Genomic DNA, 21,238 nt, shown 5'->3' with positions numbered 1-21,238 from the left:
CGTGTATGGACCAATTTTCTTTAGTACGTCGAACCCGGGAGAAAGAGAGAGAGAGAGAGAGAGAGAGAGAGAGAGAGAGAGAGAGAGAGAGAGAGAGAGAGAGAGAATCAAGTTTTTGGTGATCGTCCGACTTACTCCCAATACAAAACCAGGAGGAGGAGGCGGAGGAGGAGGAGGAGAAGGAGTGAAGAACCAATAAAGCAGGTAATTGATAAAAAGGAACAAAAATAATAACAATAACACCAATAACGAATGAAATTAGGAACAACGTGAATATAGAACAAATATTAAACAAAAAAAAAAACAGAAAATAACGATTAAAAATGGTAATGAACAATGAACACCAAAACAAAACAAGTTAAAAAAAAAAAGGTTGAAATTAGAAAAATAAATAAATAGGGCGACTTTTAACAACAACAAAAATCAGGAATCAGGAATCAGGAACCTACACGCTGCTGTCACATAAGCTTTGATCACTTTGAGGCGGAAAGCACACGTGAAACTCCTGCATGAACTAAATATTACCTCCTGTTTTGACACTAGAAGCTAAATAAAAACAAAAAAGTGCAAGTGATTGTATCCATGCGTGCCTCTGTGTGTGTGTGTGTGTGTGTGTGTGTGTGTGTGTGTGTGTGTGTGTGTGTGTGTGTGTGTGTGTGTGTGTGTGTGCGCGTGTACCTGTAGCGTGCATATGATATTTTTTTCTTTACTTAGGCAAATGAATGTACTCGTATATACGTCAAAAAAGTCGGACAGAGCAAATGTAAAGCAGAAAAAGAAATAGAGACAAAAAAAGAAAAAAAAGGCCATCACTGCTTCTACCATTGCAATAAATGTTACCAGCTAAAAAAAAATACCATAAAAATAAATAAAATAAAAAAAAAGAGGGGGGGACTCGGTGTAAAAAAAACCGATGCCAGCTCTGTGTCGTGGCCCGAGGTGGCTTGATTATTCCCTTTTGTGAGTGTCCACGGCATTCCGAAATGAGAAAAAAACGGCTAAAAGGGACGGTTTGTATCATCATTTGGTACTGCGGCTACTGAGATGTGTCACAGTGAGACCCAAAAATAGCTGTTGAGTCAGAAATTAGTAAAACTGTTTTGGTGATGTACTGTGTCACTGAGAGAAGCGATTAAAAAAAAAAGGGACAGTTTGCATCCTCATTTGTTTCTGCGGCTCTTGAGATGTGTCGCAGTGAGAGCAAAAAATAAACCTGGTGACTCAGAAATATATGTGATGTACTGAGTCATCAAAAGAAATTGTATTATAAAAGGGGACAGTTTATTTCGTCATTGATTTTGCTACTGTGGCTGTTGAGATTTTTCCAACGAGTCCCAGAAAAAAGCTGGTGAGTCGGAAACACTTAAAAAATACTTGTTGCTGATGTATTGCGTTATTGAATTATGTATATTGCTATCAAAGGGGTAGCTTTTATTTTCATTTGTTATTGTGGCTGTTGAGGAATGCAGGTGGTAATGAATCCAAAATATAAATAGTGAGTCAGAAGTATGTAAAAATGTGTTGATGTATTCTGCTATTAAAAAAAAAAAAAAAAAAAAAAAGTATATAAAAATGGACAGTTTATATCGTCATTTGGTCCCGTGGCTATTGAGTGATGCTCCAGTGAGCTCAGAATAAAACTTTTCCAGTCAGAAATATGCAGAAACGTATTGCTCATGTATTGTTTTATTACTGAATTGTAGATATTGCTTCAAAAGAAATTCCACGTATCATCACTTGCTACTGTGGCTATTGAGGGCTTATCACAATGAGCCCTAAACATAACTGGTGAGTCAGATATACGTAAAACTGTGCTGATGTACTGTTGTTAATGAATTATACATAACGCTATATAAAAAATTTTAACTGGCAAAAAAAGGGGACAATTTTTCTATTAATAAACGATATCGTAATAAGCTTTACGAAGTGAGATAAAAACAAAAAATGTGCAGCTAAAATAAGTTATTATTAAATATAAACTTTATATCAAAGAATTGTTTGTGCTCTAGACAAGCGAGGAAAGGGAATAAAATCATAACACATCGTTTCATTATCTGCTATTTATGGGCTATGAAGGAAAGTCTCATTGAGTGGAAACGTGCAAAACCTGTACAGTTAATAAGTGACGCTGAATAATTTATCTAAAAACGTTTTATAGGAAAGAGAGAAAGGAGAAAATAGTCCGTTCCAAAGTGTCTCATGAAAGAGACGAAGAATAAAGGTGATGTATTAATCGAGGGTAAAAATATTAATGAATAAGAATATTAAACCAAAGTGCTCATTAAAGCTGCTGCCAAATCATAAATTAAACACGTAAATTATGGAACAAACAGAAATTAATATGCAAATAAGTAAGCAGTTATTTTTTCTTTCGTGTGTTTTAGATAAATAAACTCAGCTTCCACGGATATTCTCTCTCTCTCTCTCTCTCTCTCTCTCTCTCTCTCTCTCTCTCTCTCTCTCTCTCTCTCTCTCTCTCTCTCTCTCTCTCTCTCTAAGTAACTTCCTCGACAGCGTCTTGTCCCGAGGATCTCGCTACCTCAAAGCTCCACTCCACTCCAGTCCAGCAAAGGCCACGACCCTGTATGCTTTTGCTTCTTTTCCTCTTTTTGCATCAGCTTTCCTTGCCTCTCACTAGCTACTCATCCCGGCCAATGAATTTTAGTGTATATATATATATATATATATATATATATATATATATATATATATATATATATATATATATATATATATATATATATATATATATATATATATATATATATATATATATATATATATATATATATATTTTACATTCAGCTTTAAACTTCCTGTGTATCTCTTCCCTGTCGGGGAAATAATGTTCTCTATATTTTTCCCTGAACTTGCCTCTGGTAGTACTTTGTTCATATAATATTCCATGGAAAACACGTAAAAAAATCATCAAGGGAGTATTACCGGTAAATTTCTAAAGGGGATTTACTGACTTGATAAATTATTCATACGTAATCTTTTTCCTAAAGTACTAACATCGAAAATCACTTATTATTAACACCAAATGTACGTACGGACAAAGTTTACCACATTTCATTAAGGCTAAGGATATTATCTGTATGTTTCTTTCATTACGTCCACTGATAATGCTTCTTTATATGTAAGACGCCTCAGACCAAAACAAAACAAAAAACAAATCAGGGAGAAAAAGATCCACTAAAGATGGCAGTTTCATAAGAAAGGTCTTGCTACACCACATGTTACAGCATGACGTGAGCTCACCTCCATGCTGATGCCTCCCCGCGGTGAGCTGTAGTTGAGGGGCTTGTCTCCGTGGTACCAGCGAACCAGCCCCACGGCCTCCACTCCGGCGCGCACCTCACACTGCAGGCTGATGGTCGACCCGTGCTGGATAAACACTTCATGAGGCCCCGGGATCTCTGCTTGCTGCACCGCTGTAAGGCACACGAGGCACTCACGTCAGCCACACGCATCCTCGCCATTCATTCATCCGTACACACACTGATACTCATGCACCCTCAAGGAAAGACTGCAGAGTCACACCGCACAATATCACAAGCCGAAATAATCTTCACCACATCTTCACCATTCATTCATCCGTCCACGCGCTGATACTCCTACACACTCAAAGAAAAAGCTACAAACACACCACACCACACCACAATCCGAAGTAATTAAAGTGGAAGTTACACCAAGCACCACATTCACCCCTGCAGCTTCCCTCCACTCCCAAGGGAACACAAAGGCAAACAGGTGCTCAAACAGGTGTTCAAACAGGTATCCGAACCCATAATCCAAGCCTTTGCCAACACGCACACTCACACACCTCACTCGCTACCCCGTCAAGGACACGCAACACGGCAGAGTAGTAAAGGTTGATGACTGACCCAGCACGGTGAGGTGGATGGGCAGCGACACCTTGGGACTCGTGGACACCTGGCACTCATACACGCCAGAGTCTCGGAAGGTGACGGAACTAATCTCCAAGAACCAGTCCTCGGTCTCCTCGGGATGAAACACCTGCGCAGGGGAAAGGGAAAAGGGAAAAGGTAAGCCAGGGGAGTGTGTTCTTTAAAGGCGCTTATTGAGTCAAGGGAATGTTGATTAACTAAAAATCGAACCACTCAGCATTTTTTCCTTGCGTATTAAAGCGATACCTTGAGCTATCGACATCCACCAGCATCTGTTCGGTTACCAGAGGCTGCCACGTTCCATAACTCGCAGGAATGAACCGACACAACGAGGAAAGAGAAACTATTGGCAGGGCGAAAGAGTAAGAAATGTATCTTTTATGATTCTGTACATTCCAATTAAGGTGCCCGCCCTCGACAAAACTCCCACACCTGTATGTGGGGTTTTACAAAATTCCTTTCATAGTTACGTGCATATTATTCTGCAGTTACTTCGCTATGATAGTTCCCTTAACGAGCCATAGTTAGCCATTTTAAGTTACCACAGTTAGCTACCATAGTTACTCACCATAGTTAGCTCCATTAGTTACCATATTTGCGTCATTCCTAATTTACAAGTGTTAACTATCGTAGTTATCTACCGTAGTTGGCTCTTATAGTTACAGTATCTATCTATATTAATTGTTTACCTTAGCTACAACAGTTAACAACCATAGTTATAATAATTTAATATACTTATCTCCCACAGTTAATTATCATAGTCATCTTCAATACCCACTGCCACTACTACACATCATGAATGATGTACCAGTACTTTCAAATCCCCACCATTTAATAAAAACACGGACGAAAAAAAACCTTGGATGGACCCGGCGACTGACAATCCAAACCATTTGTAATAATGAACTGCCACACCTGCGCTGCACTTGTCACTTTCACGCACCTCGCCTTCACACTACAAATACGCGAGCAGCAGGTGAGCGGAACCATTAATAATCACGGGGAGGTTTGTATTAATAAAGAAGAAACGCGTAGATTTATTGGCACGTGTCGACGCACAGAGATAAATCTGTAATATTGCCGGGTTGTTTGTTCTGATCGTACAAGCTTAACTTAAATAAATGGAGACAAATGTATCAGTATTCGAGCGCAAAGTATAAGATATGAGACAGCGCAGGAGGAAGGAAGAAAACGAGGCTAGCAAGATATAAGATTTAGGTTTGCTCACAGACTCATTGCCTCACTTATCGTCTTTCCTAGGTTGTGATTCCCTGTATTAGTGGTTCTTGAAAATCCGATTAGTGTTTTCCTCTAGGATGTGAGCGACCAGTGATGTACTCTTTTGTTATCGTTGTTTCACTGCTTCACTGTCTCACTTGTCCTCTTTCCTTGGCTGTGACTCCCTTCATTAGTGGTTCTTGAAAATCCGATTAGTGTTTTCCTGTTAGACTGTGCGACCAGTGACGAGTGAACTCCTTTCTGTTATCACTGGTTCAGTGCCTCACTTATCGTCTTTGCCAAACTGTGACTACCCGTATTTGTGGTTCTTGAAAATCCGATAAGTGTGTTCCTCTAGAATCCGAGCGACCAGTGATGTGCCCCTTTCAGTTACTATGGTTTCCCTGCTCACCACTGCGGTTCTCGTGGTGTGGTGATCGTATGTGGACGTGACTGCTTTTCTGAATCCCTGCAGAATGTCGGGAAACTCACAAATGAAGAGTTCAACATGAAAGAGCTATTCTTACTGATATGATACGTGCTATTGACATGAGAACAACGCCCTCTATTGATAAGCGTTCGAACCACTTCAGTATCTGCGCTTCCTACTGATAGATTTTTTTTTTTTTTTTTTAGCAAGATATAAGGAATTGCCACATTAAGCTTAAAATTTACGCTTTTCATCTTCCGTCTCTTTATGCTACTGGACTAAGAAATAATACACTAGAAATCTGTTATCATCGACGCACCAGTCTCACTTCTTTTAGAGGTTCTATTACACGTATATAGAAGACAGGAATATACAATTAGAAAAAATAAACAGATTATATGAAGATCGCGACGGATGAAGAAGTCTGATAACGAAGCCGGCGTCTGTGAGAAAGGTTAGAAAAGTGATAACGGGATGTATTGATAGAATTCCCCACACTGATGTAACAGAGCGTGCTTCCGGAGCGGCACGAGAGGCTGAGCTCGTGTATATAGGATAGTCTGCGCGGCCTTCACCTTCTCTTCGTGAGCTGCAATTTAGGTCTTGTCACTCCAGCCTGGATACACTCGGAATGCACCTTAGTAACGGGAGAAAGCATTGCCCTTCATGCAGGATTGAAAGCAGAATTGGATTAGCCGTGTAATAGACATATATCTTTGGCAATTTACTTTTCTTGCTATTTGTTTTTATTTTGCAATTAAACGCTTAGGGAAGACAAAGGAGGAGGAAGCAGGTGAGCGTGACGGACGTAAAGGGCTGCATGTAAAATGAAAGGTTTTATGCATCCCTTCCTTACTTCCTTGTTTACATTCTTATTTTATGATTATACGTCGTGTTCAGGCGGAAGAAGAAGGGAAGCAACGTGAAGGCTGAAAAAAGCAGCATCGGAAAAGTAGCAAGGGGGAGGAAGAGAAAGAGGTTAAGGAGTGGGAGGAAAAGGAGGAAGAATAAATAACAAAAAGTATTAGCATTTTTCCCCAACAACAGGATGATGAAAATCTGCAGAGGAAAAAAAAAAATGAAAAATATATATTCAGCTTCTTCTCCTGTCTCTTCAATACACTCCCGCATGCTGCGAGATAGGAAGAATAAACGTGAATAGGGAGAGTATACACCACCACAACGCCGCAGCACCACCACTACAACGCAAGTCCATCTCCGACTCTACGTGGCTCAAGTGAAATGAAAAATCCAGCAATAACAACGGCCACCACTACGACCGCCACGCTATTCAGGGCGATGTGAAGCGAGCGAGGTCTGCCGAGAGACGACCACACGACCACTAATCACAAAACCGCAGCACGACACACACATAAAAAACATTCCCTGACATGAACCTGAGTGATATAAATCTTCACCGCACAATGACAACCACAGACTTTAACTGGATTCTACAGAAAATGGAACTACTCGCATTTTTAAAGACTTCCATAAAAAAGGACAATAAAAACATGATAACCAGAAATTTATAGAAAACGTAGACTGAAAAGAAATTCATATGTACCTAGAGAGATTCAATACACACACGCACACACACGCACATAAATGCAGACACACACAAATACAAAAACAAGCACAAAAAAAGTATTCCCCAAACGTAAACATGAACAGAACCAATGCTCACCACAAAATTACGAAAAAAAAACATTGAAATGAAATGAAAAAAAATAAGACGAAAAAAGAAAGGAAGAAAGACAGAAAACAGAATATCATAAGGACAAGAGTGAAGATAATGAGATGAAGGAAAGGAAAAAAGGAGTAAGAAGCAGAAAAAAAGAGGTAAAAGAGTACAAATATAAGCACTATTACTCTCAACAACTCACATCCACACCTGACATTAATTGCAGCATTACCAGAACCAATACCACGTGACTTAACCCTCTCACTGTAGTATGCAATAATTTACAGCACTAAAAGCGATATACAGAATCTTTATAAGCATTTACAAGAAAGAAAGGGATAAAAGAATAGATTTTACAGTTTCTTGACTATACAGTATTAGCAGGTGGCTGTAGAACAAGAAAATAGGTCTTAGAGTGGTTGGTAATTAAGAAAGGTTGTGTCAAATAGCAGTGAAAGGGTTAAAAGATCCCTTGCCATAATCTTAACTTATATGAGTCACTGTAGCTAAAAACAAAAAAAGACTATCACCATCCATCATCTCTCCACTCCTCCACTCATGACAATCTCACTAACCACCAAACCACCCTGACGTTTAACCCTCAGACTCTTAAAACTCATTTTTTTCCGGGGTAGCGTTGAAGGGAGGGCGTGGAAGACTTAGTATGCGGAGGCCAGTCCACGCCACACACCGCACCAGGTTAATTCACCCTTAACCTCCAATTACCTCCGTCTTACTCGACCCAAATAAGCAGTGGGTAGCTCGCCTCCATTGATTTATGCAAATTCCTCTTTTCATAATTCCGGCTCCGAGCTGCACCTGCCCCGTGCCTCCCTCTCCCCGTCTCCTCCTGCCTCTCCCCTTCCGTACCTTATGTCTTGTGGCGGGGAAGAAGGTAGGAGATAAAAAAGAGAGGATGGAAAAGAAACGATGGGTGGGAATGTGGGGGAGAGAGAGAGAGAGAGAGAGAGAGAGAGAGAGAGAGAGAGAGAGAGAGAGAGAGAGAGAGAGAGAGAGAGAGAGAGAGAATAGTAAAAAAAAAAAAGAGTAAGTCAACAAAATATCCGAGAAAACTAATGAAATAGGCACAGGCACCACCACCACCACCACCACCACCACCACCCGCCGTGCACTATCGCTTCGGCCTTCCGCCTCATCGCTCATCCTCACATAAAAAACCCCTCTGATGTAACCGCAGCCCCCAGTGCACAGAAGTACCGTGCTGCAGACGTCACCACCACTGCCTCCACTTTACCCCGCTGCAGTCCACGTTCCTCCACTTACGCCTCCACAACAAACCACTTCAGGAGGCCGTACGGGAGGCAGGGAAGGAGGTAAAGCGTGTCAGGGAGGATTGGAGCGATATCAGACGCTCCCAACACGAAACTGCGCAGTGAGTGACAGATGGTAGATTTTTACGACCCTCGATAGAGATAGCGGTAGAGGAGGACGAGGAGGGAGAACGAGAAGGACGAGGGTAACGACGAGGGCAAAGAGAAAGAGGACCAGTAAGAAGATAAAGGGAGGATATGGTGGAGAACGAAAGAAGAAAGGGGACGAGGAGGACGAAGATAACAACGGAACGAGGAGAACGAAAAGAATAGAAATAGGAATAGAGGAGGACGAGGATGATGAGTAACAAGGCAAAGACAATGAGGAGGGTGTGGTGGTGAAGTAAAAGAACGAGGACAAGGAAGACGAAGAGGACAAAGATAATGACGAGAACGTAAAGAATAACAAGAGGACTACGAGGACGAGGCCAAAAAGGAGGTGCAAGAGGAAAATAACGGAGGAGAACGTGGAGAAGAATGACGAAGGACAAGGCGTAAAAGAAGGTGCAAGAGGAAAAATAACGAAGAGGAGAAGGATAAGAGGAATGACGATGAGAAAGAGGACGACGCCGAGGAAAATAAGAACGATCAAGAGTGGAGGGAAAAAAGTGAAAAAGTGGAGGTGGAGGAGATTGCATTTTGGAATTAGAAAGAGAAAAATAGCATTCACTATGAGGACAGTGAAGAAAGAAATGGAGGAAATACATAAAGGAATCTTACAAAACAAGAGAAGAAATAGGTGGAGGAGGAAGACGAGGAGGAGGACGAGGAGGAGGGAAAATACATGAAGAAAAAGGAGAAAGAGCAAGTGAAGGCGGATAAAGGAAGAGGAGGAGCAGTATGAAGATAGACGGGGAACAGGGAGAAAAGAAAAAGATTAGCCAGAAACTGAAAAAAGAATAAGAGTGAGACGAAAGAGACAGCAAAAGGGAATGAAGAAAGAAAACGAAATTAGCTCCAAAAACAAAGGAAGAAGAAAGCAGGCAAACAAATACGCACAGAAAGACAGAAAACCTCAAAATGAAAGAATAAGACGAAAAAAAGAAAATGAAAAGATAGAAAAGAGATCAGAAAAGACAGAAAAAGATCATAAGACCAAGAGTGGAGATATAATAAGAAGCAGGAAAGGAAGAAGGAGAAAGAGGAAGCGGATAAAACAGGAAATAAGAGTTTAAATATAAACAAAACATTAAAAAAATAGAAAAGCAGGAAGTTAAGAAAATTCATACGAAATTACAAAAGCATAAACATGAAAGAGGTCAAGTAAAAAAAAAAAGGAAATGAGGATAAACGAGAAAGTACAAAAAACACGAAAATACCCAGAAAAATAGAAGGAAAGAAGGAAGAGAAGACAGACGAGGAGAAAGAAAAAAACATACAAGACACAAAATGCAAAACGGGAGGAGGAAACAGAAAGAAAACAAGACGAAGCGATGAAAACAGAGACAGAAGGTAGAAAAAGAAAAGGAAAAGGAGGAGGAAGGAGACGAACAAAAGAAAGAAACAAAGAAGAAAAAGAAGAGGAACACCACCACCACCACCACCACCAACAACAACAACAACAAAGGAAAGCAGTAAGATTCCCTAAACGCCCCCAAAAGTGAAACTCCTTAGTAATCATAAGAATCGATAACCAACAACTCTTTCTCCCTAAGCAATAATCCCACTCCTACACCAAGAGAGAGAGAGAGAGAGAGAGGGAGGGAGAGAGAAAAGGAGCATTGATCATTGTAGAGGATCATGAGCCGTAAGGAGATTGGGAGGCGGGGGAAAGGGCTCATTATATTTGATGTTTACTGTTATAATCCCATAAGAATGTTTGGATGCGAAGTGGCTCTTGTTGTGATCGTTTATCTGCTTGTGGGAGGGAGAAAGAAAGGGTGTTTTGGTGTGTGTGTGTGTGTGTGTGTGTGTGTGTGTGTGTGTGAACAGCATAAACACATACACGCACACACGAAAGCCACAAAACACCACTCACAAAGACACATCATCACAGACTTCTAAATCCGCCAATATTACCACCTAATAACCAATATCTCCAATCTCTCTCTCTCTCTCTCTCTCTCTCTCTCTCTCTCTCTCTCTCTCTCTCTCTCTCTCTCTCCCCAATAAAATTCATGCGCAAAAAAAAAAAAATAATCGACAGTCTCCTCACCCCCCACACACCTTCCCCTCACTTCCTCCCCTTAGATTCCCCTCGCTCCTCCTTTCTCCTCCCCTCAGTCCCCTCCTAAACCTCCCCTTAGGCTCCCCTCATCCTCTTGTCAGCTTCCCCTACCCCGGGTACGTTCCCTTCACATGCCCTCAGTGTCTCAGCCTCCCTTCACATTCCCCTCAGTCTCCCCTCACCAACACGAACCATAAACACCGTGATTTCGTGAAGTGGTGGCGAGGACACGAGGACTCACACGAGGACTCACAGACAGAGGATCACGAGACACGTAAACAAGATCACAGTCGCAAACACACACACACTCACACACACACACACACACACACACACACACACACACACACGTAGGCTTTAAGGTTGTGCCAATCTCTCTCTCTCTCTCTCTCTCTCTCTCTCTCTGTCTCTCTCTCTCTCTCTCTCTCTCTCTCTCTCTCTCTCTCTCTCTCTCTCTCTCTATTATATAAACGATACCGATTTTTTTCTTCTTCTTCATCTTGTTTTCATTTAATTTAGTTCTCATTTTGCTGCTAAACATTCATTCCTCCAAACTCCACGCTCTCGCTCTCGCTCTCTCTCTCTCTCTCTCTCTCTCTCTCTCTCTCTCTCTCTCTCTCTCTCTCTCTCTCTCTGTTCTTATCACTTCCTTGTTCTTATCATTATCTTCATTATCACCGCCACAATTTCGTCACTAACAAGCAGATGGAAATGTTGATGCTCTCTCATTATTTTTTTTTTCTCTCTATCTATTGTCTATTAAATTTTCCTCCTTAGATCTTTTTTTTTTTGTTTCCTTTAATTTCAAGTCACTAAAAAAATAATTTCTCTTGGAAAAATTAATACACTTGCGAAAAGATTCAAAGGAGAAAGTAAATACATAAATAGTGAGTTTGCGTAATTACTTTTTTTTCAGCTTTAAATTAAATAAGATTAAACAAAAAACTGAAATGCCAGATACAAACTCTCTCTCTCTCTCTCTCTCTCTCTCTCTCTCTCTCTCTCTCTCTCCTCTCTCTCTCCTCTCTCTCTCTCTCTCTCTCTCTCTCTCTCTCCTCACGGTTTCATATTTATGTCCGTATCATATTATACTTAATTAAAGAGTTTCATCACGCATATTGTGTTATCTTTGTTCATATATTTCTTTAGTTATACTTCACGCTGGAGGAGGAGGAGGAGGAGGCGTGGTGACCCTTGTTCTTCCCGTGTTTTCATTCCCAGGACTCACAACACTATACCTCACTCCGGCTGCGTATCTTCCTCCTCCTCCTCCTCCTCTTCCTCCACCCAAATGTTTACCCTCCGTTGTGAATTTCCGTGGCTCTCCTCCTCTGCCTCTCCCTCTCCCTCTCCCTCTCTCCAGCTGCTTGCCTCCCTCCCACCAGCTGTTTCCCTCCTCCCTCCTCCATCCCCTGTTTTCTTCCTGCGGTTCCTTCCCTCTGCTTTCTCACCCTGTATCCTCCTCCTCCTCCTCCTCCTCCTCTTCTTCCTCCTCCTCCTCCTCCTCCTCCTCCTTTATTCTCTTTTCTTCTTCCTTCACTTCTCTTTCGCTTTCCTGCTCCCTTATCTTTCTTCATCATTGCTTCCATATCTCTCTCTCTCTCTCTCTCTCTCTCTCTCTCTCTCTCTCTCTCTCTCTCTCCTCTCTCTCTCTCTCTCCTCTCTCTCTCTCTCTCTCTCTCTCTCCTTATCTTTCTTTTGACCTCCTCCATTTCCTTATCTCCGTATACTCCTTCGTTCTTTAATGATATTTTCATTTAATTCTCCTCCTTTCAAGTTTTCTCCTTTTCTTATGCTTCCTCCTTTCAATTTTTCATCATTTTTTCGCATAATTTCCGTCATGACTTTCTTTATTACTCAAACGATTCTTTTTCTCATTTTTCTTATACTCAGTCACATCACATCTTTTCATTTCAAACTCCACTTTCTTTTTTTAATCCAATGACTTCCCTTACGCATAAAAAAAAAGTTCAATAACCATCTCAAAACTTTTCCCCAACGCATCACTTAAAGCCACAGGGGAAAATATGAAAAAAAAAACACGAAGGAATAATATTTTGGATAATCACTTCATAAAAATAAAAAAAAGAAACGATTGATAATTTCGGTACTTGCTTCAATAAAAAAAAATCACAAACTAATCATATTTAATGCACTTTTTTCACCACCAAAAGAAAAAAAAAAAACAAAGTAAACATACCGAGTCATATTTTGGGCACTCGTTTCTTTTCCCCTCACTAGATGGCGGGCCTGAGCTTCATAACCAACCAATAGAGGGCAGGACGAGCAATAAGTCCTTGTATGCCCTTAGCTTTGCATTCATCGGGCTGGAATGACGCTCTTTGGATGACGGCACTTAGGTATCTTATTGGTATGGCGCCCTTTTTGGCACTTCCCCAACCCGTGCAGCCCATTTCACGCCGCTCCGCCCAATATGCAGTCTGTCACTAGGATGCTCATACCTGCCCCTACTTATCATAATTTCAGCCTCGTTCCGCGTGGTTTCAGGCTTGAGTGTCATCCGTTCGTTCGTCTATCTGTCTGTATGTATGTGATTGTGTGTGTGTGTGTGTGTGTGTGTGTGTGTGTGTGTGTGTGTGTGTGTGTGTGTGTGTGTGTGTGTGTTCGTCCATCTGTCTGGTGTTAACAGGGCAAATGGAGATGTGTGTGTGTGTGTGTGTGTGTGTGTGTGTGTGTGTGTGTGTGTGTGTGTGTGTGTGTGTGTGTGGTGTGTGTGTGTGTGTGTGTGTGTGTGTGTGTGTGTGTGTGTGTGTGTGTGTGATATCGTGTCGTGTCGTGTTTGGTCTGTTTTTATTTATTTTTATCTTTCATTTTCATCTGTCATTTTCTGTTTCCTGCATTTTTTATTATTCATTTTATTTATTTAATCTGCTTATGTTGTTATTAATTTATTTTCATGTGTTTTCTTGTTAATTGTTTGCTTGTTCTTTTCATGTCCTTTACGATTTTTTTTCTCTATTTTTCTTTTTTTTTTTTGTATTTCTCTTTTGGCTCTTTCGTTTTCTTGCTTTTATTGTGTGTTTTATGAATGCGGCTTCTTGTTCGCTTTGTTTTTACTTTCATGTAATCTGGTATTGTGCGTTTCTTTTGTTTTCCTTAGCATTTGTCCCCTTTATCTCTCACTTGTTTGATCTGTGTGTCTCTTTTATGATGATGTATAATAGTACTATGCTAATGTGTGTATCTTATCTTCTTCTCTCTGTGTATTTTTAGTATGTCTTTTTTCGTACTCTCGTTCTGTTCTTCTGTTTGTTTTATCATCTAACCGTCCGTGCGGCTTTGGCCTTTTATCGCCTCTTTTTTTACACTTCTATTTTTTGTTCCCTTTTCAATATGTTTATCAGCTCTCGGTCTTCCGTTGTTCTTTTTCTGTCTATCTGTCTGTCTATTTCCCTCTTTCCATCTCTATCTCTCCTCCTCCTCCTCCTCCTCCTCCCTCCTCTTCCACACTTCTATTTCTCTGTAATCTGTTTAACATCTTCATCAACTCTCGGTCTCTCTTTATTCCTCTCTCTGTCTGTCTGTCTGTGTCTATCTCACTCCCTCCTACCTTCTCTTTCTCTTTGCCTCTTTCCTTCTATATCTCCCTCTCTCACTTCCTCCTCTTACTCTTGCTCCACGAAAATCACCACCATCGCCATCAAATCACTACAAAAACAAGCATCTAAATCCTTACGTACATACTTGAACAGATTCAGACGGAGTGGCCCTCGAGAAACGAATTTGTGCCCATCCATCTCTTGACCCATTCACCAGCCCACTTACCTTCCCCTGAATGGACCTGATTCGAAAGGTCTGCCCATCCAAGACCCCCCATTACCTTGCCCTTTGGATGAACGACCAACATTACCCCACCGTCCCACAGAAACTTCCCAAAAAATTCAGTCTTCTTTTTTATCTATCTCCACTCCTCCTCCTTCGGGTTCTCCTCCTCCTGCTGTTGCTGCTTTTGGTCCTCCTTATCCTTCTTCAGGTTGTCAGGTTTATCCGTCTCTCCTTCTCTCCTACTGACGTGGATTGTTCGGTTGTTTTCTTGATTTTCGTCGTGTGTTTTTTCGTGGGTTCCATGTTCTTTGTTTTTTGGGGTTTTTATTCTCTTCGTTTTCTGTGTCATTAGGTTTAGTGTCCTTTTTTTTTTATCATTGTCCCCTTTTGTTTCCCTTTTTTCTCTCTCTTTTTAGCTTATTCCTGATTTTTTCGTGATTCCATATTCTTTCTTTGTCTCATTGCTTTTTTCCCTTCTTTTTCCAGTGTATTTTGTCATTCTGTCCTCTTTCACTCTTCCCTTCTTCGTTTTTTTTTTCTTTTCTTCTTCTTATTCCTATATTTCATTCGCTTAATTTCTTTACTTCCGTCGTCTTTTCATCATTCTGTCCTCTTTCATTGGCCTTTAGCATAGTTTGTGCCTTCCTCCCTTCCCTCCTCCCTTCCTTCTTTATATCCTTCTGCGTATTCTTTTCTCTCCTCTTATTCGTCTTTGAACGTAATTCCTTCTTCTCGTTTGTCTCCGATTCTCTCTCTCTCTCTTCCTTCGTTCCTCTCTAAATCCTATTCCTGCTTCCGTTACTCTCGTTTTTCCTTCCCTCCTTAATTAAGATCTCTCTCTCTCTCTCTCTCTCTCTCTCTCTCTCTCTCTCTCTCTCTCTCTCTCTCTCTCTCTCTCTCTCTCTCTCTCTCTCTCTCTCTCTCTTTCTCTCTACTAACGACTATTTCTGTTTCCCTCTGTACTGTCTCTTTCCTTTCTCATTTATCTTCTCTCTCTCTCTCTCTCTCTCTCTCTCTCTCTCTCTCTCTCTCTCTCTCTCTCTCTCTCTCTCTCTCTCTCTCTCTCTCTCTCTCTCCTTCCAGTACTTTAGCATCATTCCTATTCATTCCATTCGTGTCAATATTCCTTAAAAACAATATTTACTTAGTTCCTTCATTCCTATTCCCCCTCTTTCTCTTGATCTCTTCCTCACTCTCCCCTCCTTCCATTCTTCTCGCCCCACTTCCTGCCTCCACCTTTATTATCCATCTGTATTCTTTCGCCTCTTCGTTTCGTAAAGTCAGGATATGTTTAGTTTAATTTCTTCATTCCTCTTCCTCTTCCTTCTCAGCAGGTCTTTTTTTATCATTTTGTCTTGCTATTTTTCGTTTTCCACTTCCTATCTCCTCTATTTCTATTATTTTGTTTCTATATTCTTTGAAAACACTTATTTGATTCATTCATTCTCTTTTACACCTCTTTCTCTAAATCTTTCTTATCATTTCCTCTTGCCGTTTTTCTCCTCTCACTTCCCATCTCTTCTGTTTCTATTATTTTGCCTTTCTATTCTTTAAAAACACCTATTTGATTCCTTCATTCCCTGTACAGCTCCATCTCTACATCTTTCTTATCATTTCCTCCTCCTATCTTTCTCTCCTCATTTTCTCTCTCCTCTTCTCTTTCGTCTTTGTTTCTTAAAATCAAAGCTTATCTAACTCCTTTATTTCTACTTCACCTCCTCCTTACTACCACATTCTTATCTTCTCCTGCTCCCATTCCTCTTTTCTCAGCTCATACCTCTCCTACCATTTCTGTCCTTTCGTATCTCCGTCACTTTAAAAACAACACCTGTTTAATGCATTCATTCTTTCACTTCCTTCCATTTCTTTATCTATTCCTTCTTTTGTCTTTTCTCCACCTAGTCTCTTCCATCTATTCCTGCCTCTCACTATTCATTCCATCTCCACCTCCTATTTTTTTATCTATTCCTCCTTCAGTCTCTCCCTTCATCTCCCTACCCTCTACCACCTTCCATTCCTACCTTTTACCTCTGTTCTAGGAAATCAGGGTCACTGTAATACATCTTTCCCCTCCTTCTCCTCCTCCTCCTCCTCCTCCTCCTCCTCCTTCCCAGCATCCATTTCCCGGCGCCACACATCACCTCCAGTCAGTCTACGGAACACTACCCGCACCTCCCAGCCAGTCAGTGAGCGGAGGATACACCAACACAATGGGAGGAAAAACTATATTTACATTTCCTCACAAAATAGGGGAAGTTAGCCCAGAGTTCCATTCGCGAGGTGTTTCAGTTTTTATCCCTTGTTTGACTCCACAGGGACCGCCGGGGGAAGACTTCATTTCTAAGCAAGATTTTTATACACCCCCTCCCGAGTCCCTCTTTGTTGGAAATGCTGCGGGGAAAAGAAAGAGAGGCGGGAGAAAGATAGAGGGAGATAGAGAAATCTTCGCCTTGTTCGCTCCCTCGTTCGTTTCTGGTTACAGGGAGCGGCTATAAACATACAATTGAAAGAGGTCGAGGCTGAGTCATGGCAGGGAGGATGAGATACCGGAAGACAAAGGGGGAAGGATGGAGAGAAATGTTAGGAAAGACAAATATATAAGAAATTCAACTATATGGATGTTTTAAAGATATAGAACAACTATTTATGGAAGTAAATTAATCACGGAAACGAATGACAAGGGAAAGAATGTCAGACGAAGAGAGAGAGAGAGAGAGAGAGAGAGAGAGAGAGAGAGAGAGAGAGAGAGAATGTTCTTTTTTGAAATATACAAACACATCAGTCTTAAGAATAAGGTATTGTATTTTTGTCACACAGAGAAAAAAAAAAAAGAGGAAGGGCGAAAGGACAAGAGAGAGAGAGAGGTCCGGGTGGGTGAACAGAGGGAAGTAGTAAGGAGGAGGAAGAGGAGGAAGAGGAGGAGAGGAGGGTGAAGGAGATTTACGCAGAAGGGAAAATGCGAGACACTCTGGGAGAAAAATGCCGATTCAACAATGTATCTGTGATGATGACCTATTGCTAAAGGAGGAGGAGGAGGAGGAGGAGGAGGAGGAGGAGGAGGAGGAGGAGGAGGAGGAGGAGGAAAGATTGCGTTGATGGTGAGAGAAGTACTAGAACGAGTGGGGATTGAGAAGGAAGAAGAAAATAAAGAGAAGAAGGAGACGGAGAAAAAGAAGAAAAAAGAGACTGCCCTGATGATTGGGAAGAAGAGATACTACTAAGGAGAGACATGGAAAGGGACAAAGAGAAAGAGAAGGAGAAAGACAAGAGAAGAGGAACAGGAAGAGAAAAAAAGTTACTTGATGATGGGGGAGAAGAGGAGATACTGGAAAGGGAAGAGCTTTAATGGGATAAAAAAAATAAGGGAAGGGAGCTCTTGTAATGAGATGGAAGTAGGGAAAGGCGTTAATGGGAGAGGAAGAAGAGGAAGAAGAGGAGGGAGGGCAGAGAAAACAGGGCAGGGAAAACAGGCCAGGGAGGAAGGCTAAAGCTGGTATCTACTTTTTACTTATATGGTGGTCACTGCTGTTGTGGCAAAGAAAGAGGGGAGGGGAACGGAGAGCAGTACCACGGGGGGGGGAGGGGTGGCACTTACTGAGGGTAACGGGACGTGGCACCGGAAAGGTCGGAGTTTGAGTGACCAAAAAAAACAGGTGAGTAAAAAAACACTTTAGGCTTATCTGGGGAAAGCTGGGACAAGAAACGGAAGGGAGCTGGAAGAGAGACTTTGCTTCAATGCTCTTTATCATGGCAAGACATGAGGGAAGTGGAGGGATGGGGGAACGGAGAGAGGTAAGGAGAGGAAGGACAGGAGGTAGCCAGACACACACGAACACACACAGCAAGACAGGACATAACCTTAGCTGGACAGGTTCCAAGCCAGGGCAACCCAGCGTTTCATATCCCTACTCCGAGTTACTCTTCCTTTGAGTCGCCGTAACTCTCCTCCCGTGCTTCCTGGGGGCGCGGCAGCCTGGCAGGGCGGCGAGCACCTCCCCGTCAGAAGTCCCTCGGTACCTACGCCTCGCCGCGCTGGGACTGAGTTACTCTAGCACAATAAAACACACAATGCTTTATGTATATGGATCTCCGGGAAGCCATACGCACGAGTGGTCTTAGGGAGGTTTATAGAGGGCACTAAATTCACATTTATGGAACACACTGAGAGGCAGTCGTTAGGGCGGGACGCTCCAGCCAGGAAAGGCCGCCAAATTTATTGAACACGAATAAATCCAATTCGCGGAGAGATTCTCACGGCGCGGCGCTTTCCCGGCTGAGGAGGACCTGCCTGAAGGGTGCCTGAGGGGTGGAGCTGAGGAGGGGGCGGCTGGAAGGTGCGAGAGGAAGGGCACGTGACTAAGGAGAGGGTGACTTGAAGGGGCATGTGCCAGAGGAAGGGGAGACTGGGAAGGATCAAGAGCAAGAGCACAAGGAGGAGAATGCTGGGAAAGGGGAAAGAACTAGGGCATAAGACCGAGGGAAAGGCTGGGAAGGGGTGGGAACAAGGTCATAAAGCTGAAGTGAAGGCTGGGAAAGAGTGAAAGGAAGGGCACGAGAAGATTTAGAAGGCGTGAGAACAAGGGTATAAGGCAGAAGAGATGGTGGCTAAAATTGAAGACAGCAAGGGCATAAAGATGAAGAGAAGGCTGAAAAGAGGAGAGAACAAGGGCATGCAGCTGAGGAGGAGACTAGGAGAAGGCAAGGAAGGGTAAAGGGAACGAGACCGAGGAAGGGAGATTGAGGAGGATCGAGAGCGAGGGCACCGGGGAGGCTCAGGAGATAAAAGTCACAGAATCGTGGTACGCAGGAGACACAGACAGGATCATTCATAATCCAGTTGTCGCAGGTGCCGGTGAGAGGAAAGTCTTGTTGTAATAGCAGTGGCATTATTCATCAGAGAGGGAGGTGAAAGGTTAACGGGGACACAGAGGGAGGCTTGGCAGGTCTTTCAGAAGTACTCGATGTCACATACTTAGGCATCCTGGATAGTTATTAATGGGACAGAGACTTAGGAGATGGAGACTAAAAGGGGATGACACTCCGCTCATAACACTCACCTAAACATTAGACAGGTCTGTGGATGAGGGTGAAAGGTGAATATAGGTAGGTATGTTTCGTACAGGGGCTGGCTACGTGTGTTAAGTTCTTAATGTCAACTACATATAGCACGTTCAGGTCTCCTCGTGAAAAAGTTTTAAGATTATTTTTCTGTGTGCGTAAAAGGCAGATTGACCAGCCATTACAATTCAGACCCAGAAAATATTGAATTCTCCTCCTGACGAAAAACAGTAGAATAATAAATTTTCTCTGAATAATTACGAAACCAGAATTGGTGTTCTTATTCTGAAGGGGTTTTGATATTCTTTTTGAAGGATTCCATTATGTAGCTAGGTGAAAGTGCAACGAAAAATAAACTGTCACAGCAAAAATAAAACAAATAATTTACAATGACACAAGTAAATGTGCGCGAAAGACAATACTATTAGATATTTATTTATTCATCGTATGTCCCCAGTGGTCTTACTTTTGTTTTTCCCTTGAACTCCGCGCTGCTGCTTCGAGAAAAGATTACGTCATTGGTCCTCAGAGCGGGAGCCACGACTCACTGGGGCGCCGCGGCAATATCTTATCACACATGGCGAGCTACAGTACGTGGGACCATATTCTGAAACACTTCCGGCCGCTCCTCGATTACTTTCAAAAGCCTTTAGTTGAAGTTACACGGGTTTTTAAGAGCGTTTTATACTTTTAATGACAGGTCAACAAGATTTCTACATTATGAACAGGACAAACATTCTTGAGAACCCGGCTAGTCATCTCTGTGGCCTTGGAAAATAGCCGTGGTAAGAGAGCAAAGTGTTTTTGAAAGCGAGCCATGGTGTGTGTGCTGGAGAAGAAATGCGAGACGTGATTTTTTTTTTTTCTACTTTGTCTCGTCCGTTGGCTGACGAGATACAATGTTATTCGTCCCACCAGGGTGTAAATATATATATTTTATGATTCGTAACTGTAAACTCTAAAGGGTATCAGAATAGTTCGTGTTTTATCATGATTTGTGAGGTTGCGAGGGAGCTCCAGGAGTGACAACGGGAATATTATTTGTGGAGACGATGAAGGGAGAGGTTTGAAAAATTTTACGCCGGTTGTAAAGAAAAAACATAATATAGGTAAATTAAATGTCATGATCATTAAAATTAAACTATTACTACTCTTACCACTCCCGAAGCAGCAACATTTACTACTTCTGCTACTGCTACTACTACTACTACTACTACTACTACTACTGCTACTACTACACTACTACTAATACTACTAATACTACTACTACAACTACTACCACCACCACCATTGCTACTACCACTACTACCACCACCACCACCACCATCACTACTGCTACTACTACTACTACCACCACCACCACCACCACCACTCACCTTGAACCGGTCGTCGCTCGTGTAGGTAAATATTCCCACCGTCAGAATGTGCAGGTCCCTTTGGCGAATCCAGGACACCTGGCGGGACACAAAAGACAGGTATGAAAGAAGCGCCAGTCAATATTTTCCAGGTGAGTGAACACAGAGAGCCAGAGACGCACAGGTAAGCAACACGCACTATCGAGCAAAATACAGGTGAGTTACAGGTGAATACAGGTAAGTCACAGGTGAGTTACAGATGCTCAGATAAGTTAAAGATAAGATAAAAATGAGCTATAGG

General features: G+C 42.0%; 1 protein-coding gene across 1 annotated transcript in view; it reads right to left on the bottom strand.

Annotated features, from left to right (window-relative positions):
- The window catches only part of LOC135107969 (uncharacterized), a 96,739-nt gene that overhangs the window by 26,564 nt on the left and 48,937 nt on the right, over positions 1–21,238 (bottom strand). Inside the window, exons 4-6 of the mRNA XM_064018465.1 lie at positions 20,959–21,036; positions 3,888–4,020; positions 3,262–3,434 (exon numbers count right to left, since the gene is read on the bottom strand). Coding sequence (XP_063874535.1) covers positions 3,262–3,434; positions 3,888–4,020; positions 20,959–21,036 — 384 coding nt within the window. The remainder of the gene's footprint in view (positions 1–3,261; positions 3,435–3,887; positions 4,021–20,958; positions 21,037–21,238) is intronic.

This window comes from Scylla paramamosain, chromosome 16 (assembly GCF_035594125.1).
Source record: "Scylla paramamosain isolate STU-SP2022 chromosome 16, ASM3559412v1, whole genome shotgun sequence".
Taxonomy (NCBI): Eukaryota; Metazoa; Arthropoda; class Malacostraca; order Decapoda; family Portunidae; genus Scylla; species Scylla paramamosain.
The sequence above is the reverse complement of the archived record's forward strand: the minus strand, read 5'-3'. Positions and strand labels throughout refer to the sequence as shown.